This window comes from Narcine bancroftii, chromosome 1, assembly GCF_036971445.1.
Source record: "Narcine bancroftii isolate sNarBan1 chromosome 1, sNarBan1.hap1, whole genome shotgun sequence".
NCBI classification, from domain to species: Eukaryota; Metazoa; Chordata; class Chondrichthyes; order Torpediniformes; family Narcinidae; genus Narcine; species Narcine bancroftii.
In genome coordinates this window covers 365,370,526-365,389,342 of record NC_091469.1, presented here as the reverse complement: position 1 = coordinate 365,389,342, position 18,817 = coordinate 365,370,526, and the positions used below count along the sequence as shown (strand labels likewise).

At 41.6% G+C, this 18,817-nt stretch overlaps 2 protein-coding genes across 11 annotated transcripts in view; one reads left to right on the top strand and one right to left on the bottom strand.

Moving 5' to 3' along the window:
* Positions 1 to 592: 592 nt before the first annotated feature.
* Positions 593 to 8,135, top strand: sec61g (SEC61 translocon subunit gamma). 2 transcript variants are annotated; one of them, XM_069912587.1, is made up of 5 exons: positions 593 to 699; positions 1,663 to 1,762; positions 4,866 to 4,937; positions 7,274 to 7,376; positions 8,031 to 8,135. In XM_069912587.1, the coding sequence occupies exons 1-5, from the start codon at positions 616 to 618 to the stop codon at positions 8,038 to 8,040; spliced, it is 369 nt and encodes a 122-aa protein (XP_069768688.1). In that variant the 5' UTR covers positions 593 to 615; the 3' UTR covers positions 8,041 to 8,135. The 2 variants fall into 2 exon arrangements, with proteins under 2 accessions (XP_069768688.1, XP_069768693.1); XM_069912592.1 differs by lacking the exon at positions 4,866 to 4,937 and having other exon boundaries at positions 594 to 699.
* Positions 8,087 to 18,817, bottom strand: part of tpk1 (thiamin pyrophosphokinase 1) — a 410,665-nt gene continuing 399,934 nt past the window's right edge. For all 9 annotated transcript variants that reach the window (XM_069912524.1, XM_069912533.1, XM_069912540.1 and 6 more), the window contains one exon: positions 8,087 to 8,317. In XM_069912524.1, the coding sequence (XP_069768625.1) occupies positions 8,175 to 8,317 (143 nt within the window). In that variant the 3' untranslated portion in view covers positions 8,087 to 8,174. The remainder of the gene's footprint in view (positions 8,318 to 18,817) is intronic.

Genomic DNA, 18,817 nt, shown 5'->3' with positions numbered 1-18,817 from the left:
GACTCTTTTGTTTTTCTTGCCTCTTTGCAGACCCCTGCATAGGCTTATCAGAAGGCACAGAATTGAAGTGAGAACAAATTCTTCCCTGAAGACAACACAATGACAGGCTATGGCCTGAAACGTTGACCCTCTATTACTGCCTTCCTGGATGCTGGCTGACCTGCTGTGTTCCTCCAGTATTTTGTGTGTTGCTCCAGGTGCTCAGCATCTGTAGTCTCTCTTGTTTACCTTTCAGAGGGGCTACTTAATAACACAGAAATGTCAGCATAGTTTTTGCCTTGTAAATACTAAAAAAGTTTTTTTGCTTAAAATGCTACTTATGCTTCCAGTTTCATAAGAACATTCATCACAACCTTTTTTCCAGCTAACCACCCTGTAAAAGACTGTCATGACTGACTAAACATTTCTTTCTGTCCGACTAAATAAACGATTGAGTCTCTTGTGCAACCCATGAGGAGGCGCAGTGATCACTGGCCAGCAGATTTGAAACGTCCAGCTTCTTCGCACGAAAGGCGGGACGATGATTTGATTGACACCGTGACGTGCATTACGTAGCAGAGGAGACTCCCATATCCGGCTGTGCCTGACGTTTTCCTCTGGATTTTCAGGGTACGCATGCGTAAACAGTATACTGTTTTGTGCAACGTCAGCGGCAGGAAGGCAGCGAATTTTTCGGAGGCTCCGCGAGAGACCAGAGAGGTAACGGGGAGGGACGGGACAGAAGGGTAAATGGGGCTTCAGGGTAACGGGGAGGGAGTTTAATTGAGAGGAGGGAGGGATTGAGGAGGGGAAAATGGGGAGAGGAGGGGGAATGGGGAGAGGATGGGGGAATGGGGAGGGGGAAATGAGGAGAGGAGGGGAATGGGGAGAGGGAAATGAGGAGGAGGGGGAATGGGGAGGGGAGGGGGAAATGAGGAGAGGAGGGGAGGAGGAGGGGGAATGGGGAGGGGGAAATGAGGAGAGGAGGGGGAAATGAGGAGAGGAGGGGGAAATGAGGAGAGGAGGGGGAAATGAGGAGAGGAGGGGGAAATGAGGAGAGGAGGGGGAAATGAGGAGAGGAGGGGGAAATGAGGAGAGGAGGGGGAAATGAGGAGAGGAGGGGAAATGAGGAGAGGAGGGGAAATGAGGAGAGGAGGGGGAAATGAGGAGAGGAGGGGGAATGAGGAGGGTAGGGGGTGGGGAGGGTAAAATGAGAGGAGGGGAAAATGAGAGGAGGGGGAATGGGGAGGGAGGTAGGTGGGGGGGTCAAGGAAGAAATGGGGTCAGGAATAGAGAGGAAAGGTACAGGATTGGAAAGTGAGGTGCAGTCTGATGTGATAGAAGGATCAATATGAGTGATGTGGTGGGAGAAGTTCTAAGGTAGAGGTAATGAATATATGTCTCTGGTTGGAATGTTTGCTTTGATCACACCTAACAGGCCCTGCACTTGGAAGCCATGAGGTGCTGCTTGGGCAGAATCCGAAGTACATAAGTGAACATGTTATTTTTATGGGTTTTTAAAAAAAAAAGTAAACTTGATTGTATGGGATGGATAACTGTCCTTACTGTCCATCAACATGTCAGGCATAACTGGCTTTCACAGTATTTGTTGCAAGTAATGTCTGAACTGCGATTTGGAGCATTTTATTGCATCAAGACACATTTCATTTGCTCTCCTCATAGGACATAATGGATCAAGTAATGCAATTTGTGGAGCCTAGTCGCCAGTTTGTGAAAGATTCAATCAGACTTGTGAAAAGATGTACAAAGCCAGACAGGAAAGGTATGGTACTATTGCATTTTCTTTTGGGTTTACCTATTCTGAGCTGAAGACAAAATTTAAGGCAAAGGGTATATGAAATTTATAAGATGGGTTTCTAATTTTTCTAACCAAATTTAAAATCGGTTAAAAGTTGTGAATCTGCAGAGTCATCTACGGCATCCAGTGCTTCAGTAATGGCCTCTTTGACATTGGAGATCTGGATGCAGATTGGAAGATTGTGTCGCTTTGCTTTGTCCACTACAATAGCAGGGACCATTCAGTGGCCAAACAATTCAATTCTACGTCCCACTCCCAAAGTCATCCACAAATTCAGAATCAGAATTTATTGTTGTGAATAAGTCACAATATTTGATGTTTTGAGGCAGCATTATAGTGCAAACATTCATATTATAAACCATCTTATAACAAATATATATAAAAAAATAGTGCATGAAAGGTAAGGCAGTGTCCTTGATTCATTGATTATTCAGGAATCTGATGGCAGCGGGAAAGAAGTTGTCCTTGTGCTGCTGAGTGCTTGTTTTTAGGCTCCCGTACCTTTTTCCCAATGGCAGCAGAGTGAAGAGGACATGGTCTGGGTGGTGGGGGTCTTTGAGGATAGAGGCTGCTATCTTAAGACACTGCCTGATGTAGATGTCCTTAATGGAGTGAAGTCTGGTGCCTCTGATATTGCAGGCAAGTTAACAACCCTCTGGAGTTTTTATCTTGACCAGAGATTGCACCTCCATACTAGACAGTGATGCAACCAGCCAGATTGCTCTCCATGGAACACCTGTAGAAGTTTTTGAGTCTTCAGTGACATACCAAATCTCCTCAAACACTCACAAAGTATAGCTGGTGGCTAGCCTTCTTCATGATTGCATCAACATGGAGGCTTCAGGGCAGATCCTTGAGATGTTGACACCCAAGAATTTGAAGTTCTTGTCCCTCTCCTACTGAGCCCCTGATGAGGACTGGATCTTGTTCTACTGACTTCCTCCTGAAGTTCACAATCATCTTAGTTTTGCTAATGTTGAGCACAAGGTTGTTGATGTGACACCACTCAAAGAACTGATCTATCTCCCTCCTATATGCTTCCTACTTGCCGTTTGTGATTCTGCCGACAACTGTGATGTCATCAGCAAATTTGTAATTGTGCCTGGCCACACCATCATGGGTTGGGGGGGGGGGGGTGTATAACGAGTAGAGCAATGGGCTAAGCATGCATTTTTGGGGTGTGCCTGAGTTGATAATCATTGAGGAGGAGCTGTTGTTTGCAATTCGTACTGACTGGTCTGAATTGGAGGAACAATACCTAACATTCTGTCTGGACACTCTCCAACCAGATGGTATTCACATAGACTTATCTGGTTTCTGTTGGGGCCCTACTTATCGCAGTCTCCTTTCCTCCAGCTTGCCCTCCTTACCTCTCCATTCAAAGATCTATTTTCTCTTCCCTCCCCCCCACCCCATAATTTCTCAGCTTTTTTCTGTTTTATCCTCCCATCCATATCCACCTCTTACCTGCCTGTGGGCCTCTGCTCTTCCCTTTACTTCCTGTGGATGCTGTTTCTCCAGCACATTTGTGTATTGAATAGTAACATGTACTGCACCTTCAAGTTTGACCTTCCAAAGTGCATCATTGCACACTCATCTTGAGTGAACTCCATATTGCCACTTCTCCACCCAAGTCTGCATCCTGTCTCTATCCTGTTATAACCTACGACAACTTTCTACATCAACACTACTGACCTTTCCCTCCACTTGTTTGTCCAAGTCGTTTATGCAGTTCACAAAGAACAGCGGTCCCAGAAAAGATCCCTATAGAACATCTCTAGTCACCGATCTCCAGGCAGAATACATTCCACCTTTTGCAGGCAAACCAGTTCTGAATCCAGGCAACCTAGGTTCTATGGATCTCCTTCCTCATGACTTTCTGAATGACCCTACCATGTGGGACTTTGTCAAATTTAAAGAAGTCTGTGGGTGAAAAAAGGTTGAACTTCTGATTTAGAATATTTTTCCATTATACCTTGCTCACAAATTGGATGAGGATATAGTTATTATAGTCATTTAGCCATTATTTGTCAGTTGTTAAATAACAATATCTTCTTAGTTCATTTTTTTTCCTGCAACTTTACTGGTAGTTCAATTAAAACTTTAGATTATTGCCAGATAATTGATAGCTGTTAAATATTTAAAAACTATTATTTTTCCCCAGGAATTGTGTATATTTTCAAACTTATTAAGATATAATAGAGTTCCCACAGCCATTGCATTTTAACAAATCCCCATTGCTTGGATTAAAATACTATATGGAGGCACAAAGCAACCTTGGGATGAAAATATATTCTGGTGTTTTACTTTGGGAGATGCTTGCTGAAAGCCATGTCATTTGATCTTTTACCTGTTGGAAATGCCCGTGAGTAGTAATGTATGAATCTGCAGAATGAAGTGCAATTCCAAACTGAATTCTTTATTAGAATATTTAAAATGTCATAAATGTGTAGTACCAAAAAATATTATTTTTTTGAAGAGAAAATTTCCAAAAAGGACAGTTTCTGTAAGCTGATAAAGGTTGATGGGTGCTGCCAAATATTGGTTTAAAAAAAAAGACAAGTGTACATTATTTGAACAAATTTGGGAACCATATATAAAGTATGTTGGAGAACGACGATCACAAACCTCCATCTCGTAAAACAACCTAATTATGAGCACAATAAGATTTAAATATGTGAAAGTAGACGATACAATTTTTTACCCTTGTTTTGGTTATTTTTTTGTTTTAAGTGTTTTTATCATTGATTGATTTTTGGGGAAGGGGAGAGAGGGAGGGAAAAGAAAAAAATGTCACTATATATAATATATATAGATCATTTGTGGATGTTGTTATTGATATGACTCAGTAAAAATTAAAAAATATTCTGAGCAGAGCAAAAAAAATAATTAGATGCAGTATGATTTAGGGATAAAATATTAAAGTTACACATTCTTGGATTTGACCAGCTATATGATTATTTTCCCAAATGATTCAAAATTTTCATTTACATTTGAATTCATTGCATATTGAAGATAGCACATTTTAACCATATTATTAAACAATAATTGTAACTGTCATGTGCAGACAGGAAGAACTCCATGATTACAGTAAAGTCCTCATCATCCAGCACCGACAGGGATCATGGATGTTTGATAGGTGAATTTTCTGGTTGACTGATACACTTACAATACCTAACTAATTCACCTGCATTAAGAATTCACTATTTAAAAGACAAGACAGTGCAAAATATAAAGTAATTTGAAAAAAAAAATCAGTATTGTGGTCTTTAATTGTGTAACGTTCACTTTAATCAGGTAATTTGATAAGATATCGCATGTTATGCTGCTTAATAAGATGAGGGCCCCTGGAATTACAGGGATGATATTAGACTGGATAGAAAATTGGCTGATAGGCAGGAAGCAAAGGGTTAAAATTAAGGCATTCCGCTCAGGATGGCTGCCTGAAACAAGTGGTGTTCTGCAGGGGTTGGTCTTGGGGTCACTGCTGTTTACAATTTATATTAATGATTTGGATTATGGAATGAATGGTTTTCTGGTCAAATTTGTAGATGACACCAAGATAGGTGGCGGAGCAGGAAACTGTAAAGTTGCAGAGGGATATAGACAAACTAGGAGACGGCAAAAATATGGCAGATGAGATACAATGTTGAGAAATGTACTGTTCTACATTTTGGCAGTGGAACTAAACAGGCAGAATACTATTTGGATGGGGAGAAAACTCAAACCTCGGAAGTGTAAAGGGACCTGGGTGTTCTCGAGCAGGGAAACCTAAAAGTTATTGACCAGGTGAGATTGGTAGTGAAGGAAGCAAATAATATATTTGCATTCATTTCAAGAGGAATAGTATATAAGAGTAAAGAGGGGTTGATGAGTCTCTATGGGGCACTGGTGAAACCTCATTTGGAGTATTGTGTGCAGTTTTGGGCACCTTATCTAAGAAAGGATGTGATGTTGTTGGAGAGGGTGCAGAGGGGATTTACTAGGATGATTCCTGGAATGCAAGGGTTAATGTATGAGGAACGTTTGGCAGCTCTTGGATTGTATTCATTGGAGTATAGAAGAATGAGAGGAATCTCACTGAGACATTACGAATTTTGAAAAGTTTTGACAGAGTGGCTGCAGATAAGATGTTTCCCTTGGTGGGTGAATCAAGGTCAAGGGGGGTCACAGTCTTAAAATTATAAATTATCCATTTAAAACAGATGAGGAAGAACTTCTTTAGTCAGAGGGTCATGGATCTGTGGAACTCATTGCTGCATACAGCAGTGGAAGCCAGATCATGGGGGGAATTTAAACAGGAAATTGAGAAGTATATAATTAGTAAGAGTGTCAAGGGATATGGGGGAAAAAGATGGAAATTGGAACACAGTTCAGCCTTGTGTAGAGTCACAGAACAGACTCGATGGGCCTTGTGGCCCGCTTCTTTTCCTTTATCTTGTGATATTGTGAATTCTCGTAACTTACTAAATTTAAATTCAAAATCTGGTTGTTGGCGCTGTAACAGTGTTGTGCTAACCTCTATGCCACTGTCGTAATGAAACCCCTCCCCCAAGTTTATAGATAAAATCCTTATTTATATGCATAATACTAATGAAAATGTGGAAGGGAGACACTTTGGGAGAGTGGCCCCAGTGGCGAGCAGCATTGACCGAATCTTCATCCTGGTGTCCTGGTCAGACCCTTGGTACAACCTGACTCAACTCCATGCAAGTGTCCTGGTCAGGCCCTCTGCTCACCTTCCCTGCCCTGACAACCCAACTCACCTCCACGCAAGTGTCCCAGTCAGGCAACACAGCGCACCTTCCCTGCCCTGACAACCCAACTCACCTCCACGCAAGTAGCAAGTGTCCCAGTCAGGCAACACAGCGCACCCTCCTTGCGCTGACAACCTGCTCACCTCCATGCAAGTAGTGACAGTGAAAAGAATGCGAGTGCATTGCCCATTCAGCAGGGGCAAACCTGCATGTGCCCAAGAAAGTGCCAGCACTCCTCCATGGAGTCCATCTGCCCAGTCTTATATATCTGGAAATGTATTTATTTCATCTTTTTCTTGCTGGTTTTTTGAGTTTCTAGTTGATTGAATGCTAGAAAATGGGGATTTAACTGTACTTGTGAAATTCTAAAGCTTTAAAACTGTTTTGAGAAGTGTGAACTTGTTGTTATTTAAAAGAAGGGTATTTGAACCTTTTTGTGGTTCCTTGAAACTAATTACATTTTGTATTATAATCCACAAGGCCATGTTTATTATATGATTGACCCAATGCAATTTAAGTGAGTTTCGAGTCAGATATAACCCAGATTTGATTGGTCACATAATTGGATTTCTCAACTGCTGTGGTGGGGTATTGTTCACTCATTCTGTATTTAAACTATGATGTTATTGACCCCTTTTGAACTTTTCTTTCAGATATTAATACTATCTCTTTGTTACCCAATGGCTTGGGAATTTCCTATGTGCTTTCCTTATTACAGAATTTCAGAAGATTGCCATGGCAACAGCTATTGGATTTGCCATCATGGGATTCATTGGATTCTTTGTCAAGCTTATCCACATCCCAATTAATAACATTATTGTGTAAGTATTGTTATTTTTTTGAGTGAAATGTTAGATCAGAGGTTTAAAAATAATCAATTGATGGTGAATGTTTTCATTGTTTTGAGTATTGCAACCAGAAGAGTAAAATTATGCTAAGCCATGCAAAGATACAGAAGTCTAAATTATTTTTTATCTTGAGTCAGTTTCCTGAGGTGTTTTCCTACAATGGATAGAAACTGACACGGACATGTTCTTTTTTTAAAAATAGATAAATACTGCTCCTGGAACTTCATTTTTTTTTTTCCATTTTCAGTTTGAAATATAATTATTGAAACCTGTTGTTCAAACAGGATCAAGTTTATTTGTCCCACCTCCTAAAACACCATCCTTGCCTCACATTTTAATACCTTTTGTATATATGATGGAACCTGACATTTAAAATAATTGAGTGCTTCATTAAAAAAAATACCATTTGAGGGAGGCTGTATAGCAATTGATAGCCTTATAGTTGATATTCAGATGACAAATGTTTTTTCAGCACCTGGATAATTTACTGGAAAAATTCATGGCTTTGATTGTTGAATTATATCAGTAATGTAAATTCATTTTATCTGGTTAATGTGGTTTATTTTTAGAGTCACAGGGAAAATATTCGTAAAAAAACTAATAGCTGTTTTTGAATTTCTTTCACAGTGGTGGTTAGAACTCTTCCTTGCTGGGCATAAAATGAAGATAGGACAGCAAAAAACACTTTATATTTTGTGCTTTAATCAATAAAACTTGTTTTGATTTGTATAATGCTGAGTATTTCTTCCTTGTACTCTGTTGTGATTTGCTTCATGTTAAAGGCAATGTGCTGAGTTCCCTTTTTATCCCCATTGTCCACAGCAGAGGTTCATCAGTTTCTATTGTGACTGAGCCACTTCCATCATATGTGTTGGAGGTGCTGACCAGTTTCCCAAACTGAAGTACTTGATTGGCTGTAAAAAGAGAACATCAAAGATTTGTGAAATCCAAAAGGTTCTATGCTACAAATTTATTTGCCATTAAAATTCAGAGAAGTCTGCAGGCATTCCAACTGAGGATAGTTGTAGACGAGGAAACTTTTGGTTCTGTTGATAACAAGCAATGGTTGGTCTGCTGAATTTGGACTTTCCTTGAGTGTAGTAGATGCTAGAGCAGTGATTCTCAACCTTCCCTTCCCACTCACATACCACCTTAAGCGATCCTGTACTAATCACAGAGCACTTATGGCATAGGGATTGCTTAAGGTGGAATGTGAGTTTAGAGGGCAGTTTGAAAACCACTGGCTTATCTGATAACTACTGTACTGTATGTGTTTTTCCAGAAGATGGTGGTGTTGGACAGCATTTTAAAACCATTTGAGAATTGGATTTGAACAATGCAGGGAAAAAAAATGATTAAATATGAGTCATCTAATTTCAAACCATGTACACAGTCCATGCTATGGATTCTAATGTACATGATTTATATTTTCCATAAATAACAAGAATAGTCTGCATTAATTGACTAATTTTCATAAACGCCACCACTCATTTCTGTCCATCCATCAATAAATTTTCTTAAGTGAGACTCAATAATTGCTTGCTGACTACTAGCTGAACTTGATCCACATTCCATTGCTTTGTTTTAACTGCTACTGTATCTTCCATTTCACACTGTATACCCTCTACTCATTTCACTGAATCTAGCTTTTCACTTTCCATATCTGACTACTCCTTAAAAATCTACTTTAAATTCCTTCCATGTTGCTTCTGCATAACTAAAATTGCTGGAGTTTTGATGCAGATGACCATGCCATTCTGTTATGGATCTTCAAACCATCTCTGAGACAAATCACATCAATCAGAAATTATTATTTACCTGTCATCCTTTGAAACAATACAATACATTTTTCTGCACAGATCTTTGTAATTCTTGATCACCTTTCAATGTACCATCTGTTGGATTTCTTGCAAAATAAGTTGCAGAGATAAACTTGTACATAGCACACAGAACCTAGTAATGCACAAGAAGCAGGAGACCTGAATTTGGTTTGCATTAGTTTTTAAATTGCTTAGTGGTGTATTATGTATTTTCTGTACAGTCAAACTAATGACTAACAATTTTTCCTCTCTGCTCTGGAAATATATTGAGAATTCAAGATTATTGTCAAGAACATAAATACACAAAAAAGGTGCCACTAGCTTAATGTCCCCAACAATAAGAGAAAGAGACCCTTCCACTGAGGGCCTCTCTTGTTCCCACAACTTCTGCTGCTACAATGGCCTCAAGGTAATACCCAACTAGATTTACTACTTATTACAGACATGCAATTGCGAAAACAACTCTTTACCATCACCTCCTGTCTCCCATTGATAAGCTAATTTCAGTCTGCCAATTTGCACTAGATCCCATGGGCCCTACCTTTTTGAACCAGCCTCCCATGTAAGAGTCATCAAAGGCTTTATGAAAACTTCTTTTCAAGTCGCTGATTACAAATGGGGACTTAACTAATTAAGATATGAGGCAAAATATTTCTATGCGTATGGAAGAATTTGCACTGAGTATCCTACAACAAACCAACTTTAAACACGAGTCTTGCTCGAAGGTCAGATTCAGATTTCAGATTTATGAGCCCCCTTCTCCAATGGCATCCTGGTTATAGGAAGCCCCTTGTGCTGCACTGGGCCACCTTTAACTGGGATATTGACTGCTTTTTTGCTGAACACACATCCCCAGGGCTCAGTTTCTTCTACATTCAACTGGAAATAGGTAACTTTCTGCTGTCCTTTTTCCACTGGTTTAATTGCATGGCGGGTATGAGTCCAGAGATGGAATCCCCCCAGAAGTCTGGAAGGCTGGCGGCAAAACTCTGCATGCCAAACTGCATGAGTTTTTCAAGCTTTGTTGGGACCAAGGTAAACTGCCTCAGGATCTTCGTGATGCCACCATCATCACCCTGTACAAAAACAAAGGCGAGAAATCAGACTGCTCAAACTACAGGGGAATCACGTTGCTCTCCATTGCAGGCAAAATCTTCGCTAGGATTCTACTAAATAGAATAATACCTAGTGTCGCCGAGAATATTCTCCCAGTATCACAGTGCGGCTTTCGCGCAAACAGAGGAACTACTGACATGGTCTTTGCCCTCAGACAGCTCCAAGAAAAGTGCAGAGAACAAAACAAAGGACTCTACATCACCTTTGTTGACCTCACCAAAGCCTTCGACACCGTGAGCAGGAAAGGGCTTTGGCAAATACTAGAGCGCATCGGATGTCCCCCAAAGTTCCTCAACATGATTATCCAACTGCACGAAAACCAACAAGGTCGGGTCAGATACAGCAATGAGCTCTCTGAACCCTTCTCCATTAACAATGGCGTGAAGCAAGGCTGTGTTCTCGCACCAACCCTCTTTTCAATCTTCTTCAGCATGATGCTGAACCAAGCCATGAAAGACCCCAACAATGAAGACACTGTTTACATCCGGTACCGCACGGATGGCAGTCTCTTCAATCTGAGGCGCCTGCAAGCTCACACCAAGACACAAGAGAAACTTGTCCGTGAACTACTCTTTGCAGACGATGCCGCTTTAGTTGCCCATTCAGAGCCAGCTCTTCAGCGCTTGACGTCCTGCTTTGCGGAAACTGCCAAAATGTTTGGCCTGGAAGTCAGCCTGAAGAAAACTGAGGTCCTCCATCAGCCAGCTCCCCACCATGACTACCAGCCCCCCCACATCTCCATCGGGCACACAAAACTCAAAACGGTCAACCAGTTTACCTATCTCGGCTGCACCATTTCATCAGATGCAAGGATCTACAATGAGATAGACAACAGACTCGCCAAGGCAAATAGCGCCTTTGGAAGACTACACAAGAGTCTGGAAAAACAACCAACTGAAAAACCTCACAAAGATAAGCGTATACATAGCCGTTGTCATACCCACACTCCTGTTCGGCTCCGAATCATGGGTCCTCTACCGGCACCACCTACGGCTCCTAGAACGCTTCCACCAGCGTTGTCTCCGCTCCATCCTCAACATCCATTGGAGCGCTTACATCCCTAACGTCGAAGTACTCGAGATGGCAGAGGTCGACAGCATCGAGTCCACGCTGCTGAAGATCCAGCTGCGCTGGATGGGTCACGTCTCCAGAATGGAGGACCATCGCCTTCCCAAGATCGTGTTATATGGCGAGCTCTCCACTGGCCACCGTGACAGAGGTGCACCAAAGAAAAGGTACAAGGACTGCCTAAAGAAATCTCTTGGTGCCTGCCACATTGACCACCGCCAGTGGGCTGATAACGCCTCAAACCGTGCATCTTGGCGCCTCACAGTTTGGCGGGCAGCAACCTCCTTTGAAGAAGACCGCAGAGCCCACCTCACTGACAAAAGGCAAAGGAGGAAAAACCCAACACCCAACCCCAACCAACCAATTTTCCCCTGCAGCCGCTGCAACCGTGTCTGCCTGTCCCGCATCGGACTTGTCAGCCACAAACGAGCCTGCAGCTGACGTGGACTTTTTACCCACTCCATAAATCTTCGTCCGCGAAGCCAAGCCAAAGAATTGCATGGCGGGTATGAGTAGGGGTGGAGGTTGTCAAATCTCCAGTGTGAAATGATGCCCACATGCCAAATGTTTTAATTCCCTGTTAATTCCTGGGATAATGTGCCAGTGGAAAAGGGACTATTGTTAGAGTACAAACTACATGCCATCACAACCCTGAGATTCCCCTCTCTGCACAAAACCCTGCACATATACGTGTAAACAAATAACTATAAACATTACAAATGTAAACTAACTGCAATACAGAGAGAATTAAAAAAAACAGTTCACAAATCAAAATCCTTAAATGAGTCCCTGATTGAATTTGCTGTTGAGGACTCTGATGGTGATGGGGTAGTAGCTGTCCTGAACCTGGTGGTGAGAGTCTTGTGGCCCCTATACCTTTTGGTGGCAGCAGTGAGAACAGAGTGCATGCTGGGTGGTGTGAATCTTTGATGATTGCTGCTGCTCTCTGATGGCAGCGTTTCCTGTAGATGTTCTCTATAATGTGGAGAGTTTTCCCTGTGATGTCCTGGGCAGTGTCCACTACCTTTTGGGGGCTTTATGGTCAGGGGTATTGGTGTCCCCATACCAGACTGATGCAGCTGGTCAGCACACTTTCCACCACACATCTGTAGAAATTTGCCAGGGTTTCTGATACCATACTAAACCTTCGTAAACTCCTGAGAAAGTAAAGGCATTAGCATGCTTTCTTCACAATCCCATCAGTGTGCTAGGTCCAGGAAAGATTCTTCAAGATAGTAACTCCCAAAAACATAAATTTGCTCACCCTCTTCAACTCTGATCCCCCATTGATCACTGGGTAGTAAACCTCTGGCTTTCCCTTCCTGAAGTGAACAATCAGCTCCATAGTTTTGGTGACATTGAGTGCAAGGTTGTTGTTGGTGCACCATTCAGCCAAGTTTTTAATCTCCATCCTGTATGCTGACTCATCACCTTTCTTTATACAACCCACTACATAGGAACATAGGAATTGGAACAGGAGTAGGCCAAAAATGGCTCATCGAGCCTGCTCCGCCATTCAATACGATCATGGCTGATCTAATTTATGACCTAACTCCACCTACCTGCCTTCTCCCCATATCCCCTAATTCCTCTACCATGTAAACCACTTCCATGGTATCATCAGCACATTTGTAGATAGTGCTATTGTCGTATTGAGCCACACAATCGTAGGTGTAAAGTGAGTAGACCAGGGGGCTAAGAACACAGCCTGAGGGTGCTCTGGTACTGATAGAGATTGTGGAGGAAATGTTTGAAGTTCTTGCCAATCTTCACTGATTGTGGTTTGAAGGTGAGGAAATTCATGAAGCAATTACACAGTGGGGTGTTTAGTCCCAAGTCTTGGAGTTTGCTGATCAGTTTTGAGGGGATGATGCTGTTAAATGCTGAACTGTAGTTGATGGCATCTTTACTGTCCAGATATTCCAAGGCTTTGTGAAGAGCCAGTGAGATGACATCTGCCGTAGACCTGTTGCTAAGATCGGCAAACTGGCGTGTGTCCATGTCACCACTCAGACAGCAGTTGATCTGCTTCAACACCAGCCTTTCAAAACACTTCACCACTGGTGATGTAAGTGCTCCTTGTTGATAGTCGTTAAGGCAGGTTACTGCACTGTTCTTGGAGACTGGTATGATTAACATTTGCTTGGAACAGGAGGATACCATAGCCTGCTGGAGTGAGATATTGAAGATATCCGTGAATACCTTGGTAAATTGGTCAGCACAGATTATTAATACTTGGCTACGAGCAAGATGCTTTCCTCAGATTCACTCTCCTGAAGGCAGCACACACATCATCCTCAGAATCGGAAAGGATGGGATCACCAGGAGACATGGGGTGCAGATGGTTCTTCACTGTTGTCAAATTGGGAGTCAGTCATAATATTTCTAAGTAGAATTAGAACGATTCTTGAAAAACAGTGAGATGGAAGACAGGAATATGGAGTTCATGAGACAACCAGATCAGAAATTACCTTACCCAATCCAGGTAGTCATCCTCTTAATTCATATTTTAAGTAATTAGTAAAGCATATGACAAGGTTCCTATGCTACACTGGTCCAAAGGGTTAAGGTACATGGGATACAAAGCAGAATGGCTAATTGGATCCAAAATTAGCTTGGTGATAGATTACAATGAGAGTATGGCTCACTGATTGGAAGACGTTAACCAGTAGTGCACCACTGGGATTGATGTTGGGATCTTTGCTGTTGGTGACAAATGAATGACAGAGGTTCATTTAGTAAATTTATGGACAGCATGAAAACTTAGTGTTATTATTTAGTGAGGAACATTGTCCAAATCTAAAGCAGGATGTCGATCAGTTGAAAAGTGGGTAGAATTTAATCCTGACAAATGTGAAATAAAGCAATTTGGCAAGTTACAAAATATGCAGTAAATGGTAGGACCCTAAAGAATGTTGAATAAAGTTTCCTCAGGGTCCAAATACATAAGACAACACAGGTGGCTGGAATGGTGAAGGAGGCTTGGAACATGAAATGTAAGAGTTCAGGTGTTATGTTAAAATTTGATGAAACACTGGTTAGAGCACATGGAATACTGTGTGCCTTTTGGCTGCTACACTGTTGGAAGGATGTGGTTATGCTGAAGAGAGTGGAGAGGAGATTCATCAGGGTGTTGCTAGATTGGAGGATTTTAGTTATGGTGGGATAAAAAATGGCAACATTACCTCTGGGATGGACCCACAAAGAGTGAAGACAGAGTTCTCCTCTGTTGGGTTTGTCTGCTTAGTCCAACTACTGATGGCTCTGAACAGGCTTTAAACTGCCTGTTAAGAGAGCCGATAGTAGTTTATTTTAAAATCCTGTGGCTGCTAGATCTTGGCCAAAAATGGTGGCACTTGTATTCAGCAGCAGCTTTGAGTGGTTGCAGACTCCTTGAAGCAGAGGACTGAAGCAAGGAGAGCACCCCCCCCCCCCCCCCACAAATTGAGAAGGGGAAGCAGAGGAGGCAATCCTATTGGACGGTGACCATGGTGGCAGATCAGCAAGGGGGTCTGAGGCTGAAGAACACAAAGGTGGTGGTCTGCTGGTGACCGGAGTCAAAGGACTTGCACCAAGCTGTGGACTACTGGAGTCTGGCTGAAGGGGTACTAGGTATCAGAACCTAACCTAACCTAGGTATCAGAATCTAACACGAACCAAAATACCTCAAGAAAAAAAAACAGATTTATATGCAACTCTTTAAAACATGAAGGTTTTACTTTCATTTTAATAATGCTGTCCATATAAACAGAATATTACATTACTGACACTTGGTTTTTAAACAAAATATGTGTTGCCTTGAAACATACCCTCTGAATGATACTAAATTGTATGCTCAGATAGAGCTTTTAAAGTTGTAACCCACAGCACTTTCTGGAAGAAATATTATACAAAATGGTAATTCATGGGACATGCAAGAAGGCTTTGGTTCAAACAACCAGAAGCTTATCCAGAGGTTTAGGCTTTTGGAACACTTTATGGAAAGTTAGATGAGAGGTGCAGAAATTAGCAAGGAAATTTCAGATCTTATAACTGAGCAGGAAAAGCCAAGAGGAGGTGGAAAGGAAATGGGAGAATTCACAATAGGCCGACATTGGCAACTGTTATAGGGTTGGGTAAGTAAGAATGAAATCATGTTGCTATCTGAAGACAAAGATAAGAATTTTAAACTTGAGGCATTGGACCAGGAGCCAACTTTAGGTCAAGGAGGACAGTGATAATGGCTGACTGGGATTGACAAATTAGCAGTCAGGTTGTGGAGGTTCATGATGAATGGTTAAACAATCCAGGAAGAATTGTGATAGCCACTTAGACACATATATACATTGTGAAGATTTATAGCTATTTGCTAAATCCATTAAACTTATTACAGTATCTAATAAAGGCTTGTTTGTAGACACACATAAATTATTAAACAATTCAAGTTCAAATTTATTGTCAGAGTAAATATATCACATCACAAACAACTCTGAGATTCTTTTTTCTGTGGGCCAGGCAAAATTTGAACTTATTGGTGGTATAAAGTGTATTCAATAAAAATAATATGTAGACAAGAGAGAAATAACTGTGCAAATACAGAAAAAATAGTCAGTAACAACTAAAGTTCAAAGTAAGAGTCTAATGAGTCTCTAATTGAGTCTGCTGTTTAGGAGTTTAATGGTGGAGGGGCAGCAACTATTCCCGAACCTGGTGGTATGATTCATAAAACATGTATTTGATATCCATTTGGCACCTATACCTCTTTCCTGATGGGAGAGGCCAGAATAGAGCATGATGGATTGTTGCTGCTCTTTTCCACATAGATTTTCTCGAATGGTGGGAGAGTTTTGTATGTGATACCCTAGGCTGTGCCCACTACCTCTTGTAGAGCTTTCCACTCAGAGGTATTGGTACTCTCCTACCAGGCCATGATGTAGTCGGTCAGCACACTTTACCCTACTGTAGACACTTGTTAAGGTTTACAATGTCAGACCGAACCTCCATTAAACGTCTGAGGAAGTAGAGGTGCTGACATACTTTCTTCACGATAACATTAGTATGATGGGTCCAGGAAAGGTGCTCCATGATAGTGACTCCTATATGAATTTAAATGTGTCCACACTATCTACCTCTGAACCCACAATGATCACTGGATCATATACCTCTGGTTTTCCCTTCCTAAAGTCTACAATCAGCTCCTTGGTTTTGGTGACGTTGAGTGAAAGATTGAAAATTTGGCTGAATGATGCATTAACAACAATCTCCCCTTTTTATACAGCCCTTTACTGTAGTATTGTTAGCAAATTAATAAATGATGTTACTGTCATACAGAGCCACTCAGTTGTATATGTAAAGTGAGCAGAACAAGAGGCTATGTACGCAGCCTGAGGTGCTCTGGTGCTGATGGAGATTGTGGGGGAGATGTACTTGCCAATCAACAATGATTGGGGTCTGGAGATGAGGAAATCCAGGATCCAATATTATGCTTACACATATAGCCCACAGAAAGTAGAGCATACACTGTTAATGGATTTGATTTCTTTAAGCACAGTTCTACAACTTCAATCTTTCTTTACAATTATTCTCAAAATCTATTTCACGTTTACTTTTTACATTGTCAAAGAGTATAAGGAAAACAAAACAATTAAAAGCTGAAATGAACTGTGCAAGGATTCATGCTTTAACAAGATAATGAATTGACATTTACATTTTTTTTTCTCAAAAAGCAATTACTGCATTATTAAAGTACAAGACCATTAATATTTCTGACCATCATGAGAAAAAGCAAGACAAACTTGTATGTACATTGTTCTTGGCACCACAGTGCAGGGAAAATGAGACATATGAGAGAAACTATATAAAGGTACTTACAAGGATGTTGTCAGGGCTGGACAAACTGTCGAGACTAGGGTTGTTTTCCTTGGTACAATGGAGATCAAATCAAAGTGCATAAAAGTTTGAGCTTCCAAGACAGATAAAATGCCTCTCAGCAGAGAGGCATAAATTACTGGGTGGAAAGAGAGAAAAGCTGGAAAAATAAGTCATTTCCCTCAACCAGTAGTAGTAGTCTAAAACTCATAGCCTGAAAGGGTGGTGGATGCAGAAATTTACTACATTGAAACAGATGCTCTTGAAGACACTTAATCTGCACATGTGTAGGCCCAGAGCTGGCAAGTGGGATTAATTAAAAGATCATTTTGGCCATTAGGATCTGCACAACCTGTTCATCACATTCTAATGGAGGGACTTTGAAATCATTGAATTACTCCACCCTATGGATTATTGGTTTCTTAATACAGGGACCTTGCATAAAATGTTAGCAGAGCAACATGAAAGGACCATAAAACTGAAATGAATCTGTGTAAGTAAATCAGTATCCCAATTTACTGTAATTTCTGTGCTAGAATAGGCTATTTTAAATGTGACTTTACACCTGATGTAACATCTTTCTGTTAAAAGAGTCAGAAATGAGAGGAGTGGAGAATGGAAGTCCCGAGCCTAGTGATCTAGTCGACATTGGGAGTATTGCTGTTTTCCAGTAAGTGATACAGATCTTTGGCTTGGCTTCGCGGACGAAGATTTATGGAGGGGTAAATGTCCACGTCAGCTGCAGGCTCATTTGTGGCTGAAAAGTCCGATGCGGGACAGGCAGACACGGTTGCAGTGGAAAATTGGTTGGTTGGGGTTGGGTGTTGGGTTTTTCCTCCTTTGTCTTTTGTCAGTGAGGTGGGCTCTGCAGTCTTCTTCAAAGGAGGTTGCTGCCCGCCGAACTGTGAGGCGCCAAGATGCACGGTTGGAGGCGATAGCAGCCCACTGGCGGTGGTCAATGTGGCAGGCACCAAGATTTCTTTAGGCAGTCCTTGTACCTCTTCTTTGGTGCACCTCTGACACGATGGCCAGTGGAGAGCTCGCCATAGAACACGATCTTGGGAAGGCGATGGTCCTCCATTCTGGAGATGTGACCTACCCAGCGCAGTTGGATCTTCAACAGCGTGGATTCGATGCTGTCGGCCTCTGCCATCTCGAGTACTTCAATGTTAGGGATGAAGTCGCTCAAATGAATGTTGAGGATGGAGCAGAGACAACGCTGGTGGAAGCGTTCTAGGTGCCGTAGGTGATGCCGGTAGAGGACCCGTGATTCGGAGCCGAACAGGAGTTTGGGTATGACAACGGCTCTGTATACGCTTATCTTTGTGAGGTTTTTCAGTTGGTTGTTTTTCCAGACTCTTTTGTGTAGTCTTCCAAAGGCGCTATTTACCTTATAATGAATGTAAATGCACAGAAGCCAAAGTTGCTGATTGGGCAGAATTGTAGCAACAGTGTGATCTGAAATCGCAGTTCAAAGATTCCAGCATTGAGTTGCCAGATAAATCATGAGATTAAATATCGGAAAGTACAAGAAAAAAAGAAATTCCACTCGTATTCCTTGCA